Raw genomic sequence first — 9139 nt, forward strand, 5'->3', positions numbered from 1 at the left:
GGGTTTCTCTGTATAGCTCTGGCTGTCCTGGAACTCATTTTGTAGACCAGGCTGGCCTCGAACTCAGAAATCCGCCCGCCTCTGCCTCCCAAGTGCTGGGATTAAAGGCGTGTGCCACCATGCCAGGCTTTTCTTTTTGTTTTTTGAGACAGAGTTTCTATACATGGTCCTCTCTGTCCTGGTGAGTTCACTCTGTAGACCAGGCTGGCCTTGAACACACAGAGATCAACCTTGACCCGCCTCCTGTGTGTGAACCAAGCCCAGCTAGACTGAAAGATTTGTTTGTTTTTTTGTTTTCAAAACAGGGTTTGTTTCTTTGTTTGTTTGTTTCCATAGTCCTTGATATCCCGGAAAGGCATGCACCACCACCCCCAGCATGATTTTAAATATCAAATCTAGACCAAGAAAAAAATGGCCATAATTTAAAACTTTTTAAAATTGATTCTGATTTGTATGGGTGATTTATCTGCATCTGTGCCTGTGTACCACCTGGGTAATACACTGGTATCCATGGAGGTCAGTAAAGGGCATCAGATCCCCCTGGGACTGGAGTTGCAACAGAGGTTGGCTACTGTGTGGGTGCTGGGAACCAAGCTCAGCCAGTGCTCTTAACTGCCAAGCCAGCTCTCCACCCCATAATTTTTTTTTTTTAACCATGTCATAGACCAAAAGGTCTGGCACCATTTTGGTACAAACCTTACTAGCTATGATCGGGTGCTAATACACCGCGGGCTTCATGGCCTGACCTGCGGTGCAGGTCATCTCCTCTTCAGGCCAGCACAGCACCTTAGGCCAGCTCTCATTCTCTCCTACATGGTCTGGAGCCAACACACAGCTGGCAGACGCTGAGAGACACAGGAGTTCCTTTCCCAGGCCCTACCCCATTAAGAGACAGTCACCAGACCAGTCTAGTGGGAAGAAACCGGGTCACCTCCTGAGCTGAGGGGAGTTGCCTGTCCTAGTCCAGACTCTGTGAGGCTTTGGAACCTTCAAACCCAACACATCACCAGGGAATGAGAGAACAGGACCCTCAATGCTCCAAAGAGGTCCAGCAACTTTTCTGAAGAGTTATGGGCGGTAACAAGAGCAGAGTACCATAGGTGTGGCCAAACGTGGACTCTGGAGAACCCAGTACATTTTGCCTGAGTTCCCTTAATCCTTCCAGAAAGTTCTCTTGCTGCCAAGCTAGCCAGCCTTCTTAGGTGACCCAGTGAGCACCCAGGTCAACTTTGACAGTGACTGAGCCTGATGCTTGTGTATTCGGATGTGAGTTCAGAAATACTAGATAAATCCCAGATATCCCAGATGGATTGACACTGGCTGGTAACATTTTGGAGGTTTTACCCCCAACTCCCACCCAGTCTTGACCTTCGTTTACTTTGATTTTTGTCTTTATTTTTCGGCGCTGGGGACCAGTCCTTGGACATTAGATAAAGTGAGCCACACCCTAGCCACCCTCCCGCCCCCCCCCCCAAGGATCCACTTGGTCTCTGAGTGCTCAGGTTAAAGGCATCCGCCACCATGCCCTGCCCAGGAAGCAACTTATTCAAAGGAGGACCCAAAAGTTGAGAGCCTCAACCTCGCACCTAAGTAGAGCCCCGCTTTTTACTATTTCTAACTGTAGAGCCTTTAGCGATGCAGAAGAGAAACTGAGGCTCTGGGAGGTGCTATGATTTTTCCGGGCTACAAATGAAGTCAGGGACACAGCCCAAGCCTGCTGGCGACCAGCGCAGGTCTGCCTCCGAAGCTCGGGAGACGAGCATCTTGGCCTTCTTCCAGCCTATTTCAGCCGGCGGCCTGGTCCAGACACCGCCAGGTGAGCCGATGACTCAAAGGGCGGAGACTAAATTTTGCGCGCGGCCCCGCCCTGTCCCGCTGCTCCCGGGGGTGGGGGACGAGCTCCCGGGTCGGGCGGGTGGCAACTTGTCCGAGTGAAACCGGGAAGGCGCCGCCCCGCTGCGCTCCGCAGGCCGCAGCTTCTTCTTTTCGAGCCGGGTAGCGCGGCCGGCGGGGCGGGAAGGACTCGCCCTTCGCTCTCCCATTGGCCAAACGTGTCCCGGGGGCGGGCTCTGTGGAGAGTTCGTCCTGTGATTGGGCCGTGGAGACGGCGGCGCGCTGCCCAGGGCTGGCTGGTGCGTGTCGCTGCCTGCCGGGTGCGCCGGCCGTGGGTTGCTCAGTCGGACTCCCTGCGGCTCTTCCCACCCAGCTCGCGCCCGCTTCTTTTTGTCCCTGGGCCTTGGGCAACTTCCCCTTATTAGATCTGTTTCATTGGAGGCACTATGCCCCTGCCTCAGATTGCACCCCCTCGGCTCAGATCTGAGCACTTGACGTGACCGTTTCCCGCTTCTCAAAGTGAGGTCCCCAGTGCCACTCGTGAAGCGCGTCTCTAAGGCCACTGTGCTCAAACCGCCCTGACTTCGCGGCTTCCCTGCTTTCACAGCCCCCACTTTCCTCTGCTCTCCTGACCTGCCATTGCGCTCACCTGGCCTGAGCGGAAGCGCTGCGGGGACTTCCTGGTGGCCTCTCACCTGAAGTCACCCTACCCAAAATTTCCAGGTCACCGACACCGACCCAAAGGCTCGTCTCACTTCCAGGTCACCCAGACAGCCCCAAGGGACAGCCCTAGCTCAGAGTTTCAGAGTCCGGTTCTCTTTAACTCATTTCCAATTCTACTCTCAACCCACGCCAATAACTGCAGAAGACCAAGTGTCACAGGGCAACTTTATTGAGTGGTAGCATGGTCACACCCAGCGTGTTCCCTCTCACTCACTCACTCACTCACTCACACACACAATCTCTCACACACAGACAGCCCTTGCCACAGTCCAGTTCTCAGCCACAGGGGTGGGGAGCCTCCTGGATTACTCGGATCCAGAAGCAACAGGTGCCCAAGGGAGGCCCAGAGGGAAGTGGGGAGGGGGTGCAGAGAGCAGGGCTGGGATGGGTTGGGAACACCCACCAGACAGATCCCCCGCCCTGGTGACCTCAGCTTGGCTGCACCCCCTTCGGAGGAGCCTTCCAAGGTGTGGCTGAACATTCAGGGTTTGGGAAGGGCAGAGTCCCACTCCGTTTTAGTCCTCTCTGCAGGCTGGGGACTGGAGGGCAAGGCGGGCCGGGGCGGTGGTGGGCTGCTTCAGCTCTGAGGCTCCTCCGGAGCCTCGCCGCCCTCTTCCCCAGCACTGTCGGCTGTCCACAGCGTCAGGTTGTCTCTCAGGAGCTGCATGATGAGGGTGCTGTCCTTGTAGGAGTCCTCACTGAGGGTGTGCAGGTCGGCCATGGCCTCGTCGAAGGTGGTCTTGGCCAGTGAGATGGCCTCCTCGGGGCTGTTGGCTATCTCGTAGTGAAAGACGGAAAAGTTCAGGGCCAGGCCCAGGCGGATGGGGTTGGTGGGCGGCATCTCCTTCTTGCTGATGTCCATGGCCTCCTGGTAAGCTGACCGGGCAGAATCGATGATGCGCTTCTTGTCATCGCCAGTGGCCACCTCGGCTAGGTAGCGGTAGTAGTCACCCTTCATCTTCAGGTAGAAGACGCGGCTCTCTGCATCTCCAGCCCCTTTGATGAGGTGCGAGTCCAGCAGGCCGAGCACGGTGTCGCACACACCTCTGAGCTCCGTCTCTACCTTCTCCCGGTACTCTTTCACCTCGGGGCCCTTCTCTTCTGACCCCTCCTCGTTGCTCTTCTGCTCGATGCTGGACAGGACCCTCCAGGCCGCTCTCTGGCCGCCCACCACGTTCTTGTAGGCCACGGAGAGCAGGTTCCGCTCCTCGCAGGAGAGCTCTTCGCCCTTTTCCACGGCGCTCTTCATGAAAGCTGCCATGTCCTCATAGCGTTCGGCCTGTTCCGCCAACTTGGCCTTCTGGATCAGACTGGCTCTCTCCATGACTGCGAGGATGGACAGACAGGCGGGCGAACTGGCTGTCTTGAGAGTAACACTGGGTTCTGCGGCTCCCGTGCTCTGGGTCTGCCTTTTGGCTGGGGTGGCATGGCCCTGACAAGGGTTGGGCGTGGTCTGGGCGGGCCTGGGCCCTGCCTCCTCCTTGTCTTCGCCACACCCTTTCCGGCTCTACCTTAAAGGTAAAAGGGCTGGGACGGGAGGGGGGGGGTGTGAGTCACTAGGACAGTCAGCAGGAGAAACCTGGCCGCGGGTCCCACCTGCGCAGGCACTTTTCGGCTCCAGACTGCCCCCTGCTGTTCAGGGCTGGAGCGTTTTGGATTACCAAATCAGATTGTCTTTCAGGGTGTCCTTCCAGGGTCAAGGATGACTTCAGCCACTGAGTCGCTTTAGTCCAGGCGGAGCCCAGGGAGCTGGGACAGTTCAGGTGAGAACTCATGAATAGGTAGGGCTGTACAGTTTCCCCAAAACTTGAGCATCCATGATCTGATGCAACACCCCCAACCCCCGAATTGGCTCTGTAGGACTGTAGAGGTAGGACTATCAAGTCTCAAGGGGTGAATCGGCTTGAGGTCACAAGCTGCCAGCTCTCTTAAACCCCTCCCCCTCCGTGTCCCCTCTTCCTTTTGGCTCTCTTGGGGGGGGGCATTAGCTGGACGTGAGAGACAGACTCCTTTTTGAGCCAGCCTGAAGACAGCTCCATCCCTTGGTCCTTGTTCTCCCTCAAGATGCCCTATGGACACCCCGAATGTGCAGGTGGCATCTCAGGGTGCCACTTAATGAAGTGTTTAACAAGCGGCCTCTGACGCTCCAGCCCAGCCTTTGTAATTAGTCACCCAATACGTTTGTTGGACACCTTCCCCCTTAGAGCACAATTTTCCCTTTCAAGTTGGTGGCCTGTTGACGCTTGTCTGAGACGTTTCTCTCTGGTTCTCCACATCAGGTCACCCGTCCCTTCCAAGCTGCCTGTCGTCATGTCATCTATCGGCAGGGTTCCCAGAGGGCGGGGGCCTAGCTCTTTGACTGCCCCACTCCCCTGCCTGACTCAGGTGACCTCGTCAGAGGCTGGGAAGCAGGCCACCTGGGTTCCAGTTTGGTCCCCCAGGGGGGACGCTAGCAACCTGGGGAGGAAGACAGGGCTGAGGGAAAGGAGCTGGGAATGGCACATTCCATTTTGTTTTATGGGGCAGTGTGTGATTCCAGCCCAGTAAGATCCCCCACTTGGCTCCCAGGGGTTCTCAAGACCCTTCGAGACCCTGCCTCTGACCCCTGAGAGAAGTCTCCTTTGGAGATGGAGATCACTTTGTTCCCAACCTCCATTGGTTGGGCCCTGTTTTCAAGGCACTGAGGGTATATTCCTGCTTATGTGTCCCACCACATACTCCAAGTTTAGATGGGAGTTCACAGTCCCTTCTAAAGCTTCTCCCTGGGACCCAGCTAGTCTAACCCTTGAAGCAGGACTATTGCACAACCTTGCCTGTCTCCTCAGTGTCTGAGCATTTGCCTTGCCTTGCCTCCGGGAGGGATGTTGTAGGCCAGAACCCTGAACAGGCTGGAATGTGCTTGGGCCAAGGAGTAGGGTCTCTTGAGAGACTTCAGGGTCCTGGCTAACTTTATGGGTTTTCCCAAGAAGCAGATGGGATTTCTGTCCTGAGATCTTGCATGCTTTGCCTAACTCACAGCACAGACACAGAACTACACTAAAACATCAAGTTAGGGAAGGCCATGATAGTATATGGCTAGAGTCTCGGCATTTAAATTCACACAGGAGACATGCCAGTCGGTGACTGGCTTTGCCACAAGGGAGACATGCTACCCCGACCCTGGCGAAAAACAGAGGCTGGGAGTATATCTTGGTTGGTAGAGTCGCTGCCTAGTGTGTATGGAGTTTGATTCCCCAGTCCTGTATAGACAGGTGCACATCTGTAATCCTAAGACTTAACAGGCAGAAGCAAGTATCTGAGTTCTAGCCCAGTCTGGTCTATAGATGGACTGCCACTGTGCTTGCTTTAGCAGCTGTGCTGGGGTTATACCCAGGGGTTCCAAGAACTCTACCGACTGAATACATCCTCAGCGCCCCCTCCCTGTTTCTGGGTCTGAGCTGGGTTCTATGGAATGAGGAAAGATCCTAAACTCTCCATACCCTGTGGGTCAGCCAGGTGTCCACAGAAGAGACGGGGTCCTCACTCCAAACTCTTTCCTCTCCAGACTGACAAACTGTTAGGCATAATAGCTGCTGACTCCTCCCTTTCCGTTGGGAGAATTCTCCTCAGCCCTGAAGGGCCTTCCTTGGCTCTCAGCCTGGCCTGGGCTTTCCTGAGTCCTGGGGGCAACTCGGAAACCCCAGGACACTGGGAGGTTTGACGGTGGGGCTTGGCAAACTTGAAGCCTCTTCTAAGTCTAAGAAGGGCGTGTTCTCCTTGTGCCTCTGAAGCCAGGAAGCTGGTGAGGTTTACGGTGGCGATCTAGACCCTCTTCCTCCTCCACAGAAGCCAGGCTTAGACACCCCTACCAGCTCCGGCCTGCACATCCTGACTCAGTTCCTGTTTCAGTTGCCTCCCTTTGCCTCCAGGCTTCTACTTCCCAAGTCCAGGAGCCCGGGCAGGCAGGAGGCAGCAGGCCCTGGCAGAGCATGGGACTCCAAAGCAGCTGCCTGAGTCAGCAGGACAGGAGACAAGGTCCAGAGTGTGTGTGTGTGTGTGTGTGTGTGTGTGTGTGTGTGTGATTCTTCATCCTTTCTGGAGCATCCAATCGCAGCAAGAGGGATTCTTAGATTCTTATTAGAGTTAGAAAGAATCGATCACAGAACCTTTTCTTTTCTAGTAACTTCCTAGGTCATTTCTGCCTTTGGGAGGATCAAATTCAACAGTCTGACCAGAGGGGTTTTCGGTTGGTTGTGAGTAGAGTCCTGTTACATGGCTCAGCGCCGTGCATCCGTTGCCTTTGGGAAGGGACAGCAAAGGATGCTTAGGTGATTCATCTGTTTGTCTTTTTTCTTCCAAGGCAACACTGTTCGAAGTAGCCCCCTCTGCTGTGACCATCTAGGGTACCAGACGGTGTGGAATTTATGGAAACAGAGCAGAATGAGGTCAGCACGCAGAGCTGCATTCCAGCTGACTTATAGAGAGGCCTTGGGCAGGTCCCTTCCTGCTCCTGGGCTTTGGTCTCCCCACTGGTAACAGGAGGTTGGCAGCCCCCTCCTGGGATTAGCATTCTCCAAGTTTAGGGCTTCTCCAAGTCCCCACTCTCCCATGCTGGGGTACAAGGCAGTTGTTCTAACACACTCAGAGCAGGCCCCACCCAGCACCCCAAAGGAAAGTGGCCCAACACACTCCAGGCCATGGCAAGACGAAGGCGGGAGGTCTTTATTTCTGTTACAAAAGGGAGTGAACAGCAGGTGAGCAGACCCTGTGCTGGCTGATCTCCCCAGGTCTGACACCCCACCCCCTCCCTTTGGGTCCTTGGAAGAACATGGAGCTGTCTAGCCCTTGCTGCCTGGGGCCAAGGATACAGGCTCACACTCCACATCCTACTGGGGGGATGGGGGGCGTGGGAACAGTGTCAAGCCCGTTGTGCTTAGAGCAGTTGCCAAACTTGTTCAGCAGCGTTAGCCCCTGAAAGAACCTGCTAGGCTGGCCTATGGCTCTGCTGACTGGTGGCAGGCTGCGAGGCGAGATTCCTAAAGAGACTCCACACTTCACAAATCTAGGGAAGGGGCACGAGGGGAGGAGGGGAGGGCGAGGTTCAGCAGTGTTACAGTATTGTGCTGAGGCTGCAGTATGGCTTTCTACACTCTGGCCAGCAAGGAGTTGGGGTTCCGGGACTAGAGCCCAGCGCCTGCCCGCTGTTGGTGGGGAGGCTCTAGAGTGCACACACATAGGACAGGCTGGGGGACGAGACGGACCCTGTAGGCACAGATGGTGGCAGATGGGCCACAGGTTAGGCAGGTGGAGGTGCCGGGTGCCTGGCTCCCCCCAGGCCACTCCTGGAGAGGCAGAGAGTGGCGGTCCTCAGGAGCTCCTTAAGCCCCCGCACATACTGGATGGTCCCGGCAGGATGGCAAAGGAGGAGAAGAGAGAGGGTTAACAGATAGGTGGAAATGAGTAGCCTACAGGGCCCCGAGTGGGTCAGGGGCTACCACGATGATACCTGCTTCTCTCCCGGAAAAGGGCCAAAGCTCAGGCAGCAGACAGCAGGCAGGCGAGAGCGTGGCAGAGATGCGAAGCGGGATGCGGATGTTAGTGGCCCGACTGAGGGCCCCTCAGAGCAGGTAGACCACTCTTCCCAGCCTCACCCCTTCTTTTAGAAAGGACATGGGTTCTAAGGAAGCCTAGTCCAAGGGGGAGGTGGGACAAGGCTAAGAGCCTTCTGTTTGGGGCAGCGGAGCCCTGGGAACTGCCATTGCCAGCACACAGGCCACACCACACACCGGACAGATGGATGGACTCCATGGGGTTGGTGAAGCATGCGATGACGGTGGGGTGGTGAAGGGGTGAGGAGCGGGCACTGCTGGCTGACACGTGACGTGGTCTTACCAGCTAACCCTCTGCAAAGAGGCCTGTTAGTTCCCCTCAGGCTGTGCAGGAGATGGCAAAGTCCTGACAAGAGTCCTCCTGGAGGAGATACCAGAGAGGCGGGCCCATGTTAGGATCCGTCTGGCTGTTCTGGCTGCCTAGGAGGTTGGGTTGGGACTAGGAACAAGAAGCTCCCACTGGGACCTACTGTCTCAAACATGCTGAGCAATCACTGGGGATCAGGGTGGAAAGTTAGCAGGAAAGAACTCAGGAGGCACCAAGTCCTGGAGGCACAAGAATGGAGACAAGATGAAGGCAGACAGGTGGTGTAGCCACAGCCCCCTCCACTCCTCAGAGTTCCCACCGCTCACTGGGCTGCCCGCCTGCCTGCCTGCTCTCTAGCTCCCAGGAAAGACCCGAGCCTGTCTGAAAGAACCTAAGAAGGCTAAGCTGCAAGCCAGGGTTTCAGCAAAATAAAAGCAAACAAAAACTAAACCAAAGCAAATCAGCTCTTAAAAACAGAAGCTTTATTACAAGCGGGAACAAAGATACTGGCTCAAACAAAAGGCGGGTCAGGGAGCCCTCCAGCCCCTTCCTATCTACCTCCTAGGGCCACTCAGGGTGGCCTGGGGCTCTGAAGCCTTCTCCCAGTGGCCCTTGGCACCCACCACTTCCCAGCTTTGTCTGGGACCCACTGGGCTCGGGAGCAAGGAAGGGACTCAGTAGTGACTTT

At 55.9% G+C, this 9139-nt stretch overlaps 1 protein-coding gene across 1 annotated transcript; it reads right to left on the reverse strand.

The window, feature by feature from the left end:
* Positions 1–2705: 2705 nt before the first annotated feature.
* On the reverse strand, positions 2706–4386 carry Sfn (stratifin). The gene has a single exon (XM_021200400.2). It carries the CDS (start codon positions 3878–3880, stop codon positions 3134–3136), a length of 747 nt encoding a protein of 248 aa, XP_021056059.1. The 5' UTR covers positions 3881–4386; the 3' UTR covers positions 2706–3133.
* Between the last annotated feature and the right edge of the window lie 4753 nt (positions 4387–9139).

This window comes from Mus pahari, chromosome 6 (assembly GCF_900095145.1).
Source record: "Mus pahari chromosome 6, PAHARI_EIJ_v1.1, whole genome shotgun sequence".
In the NCBI taxonomy this organism is placed as follows: Eukaryota; Metazoa; Chordata; class Mammalia; order Rodentia; family Muridae; genus Mus; species Mus pahari.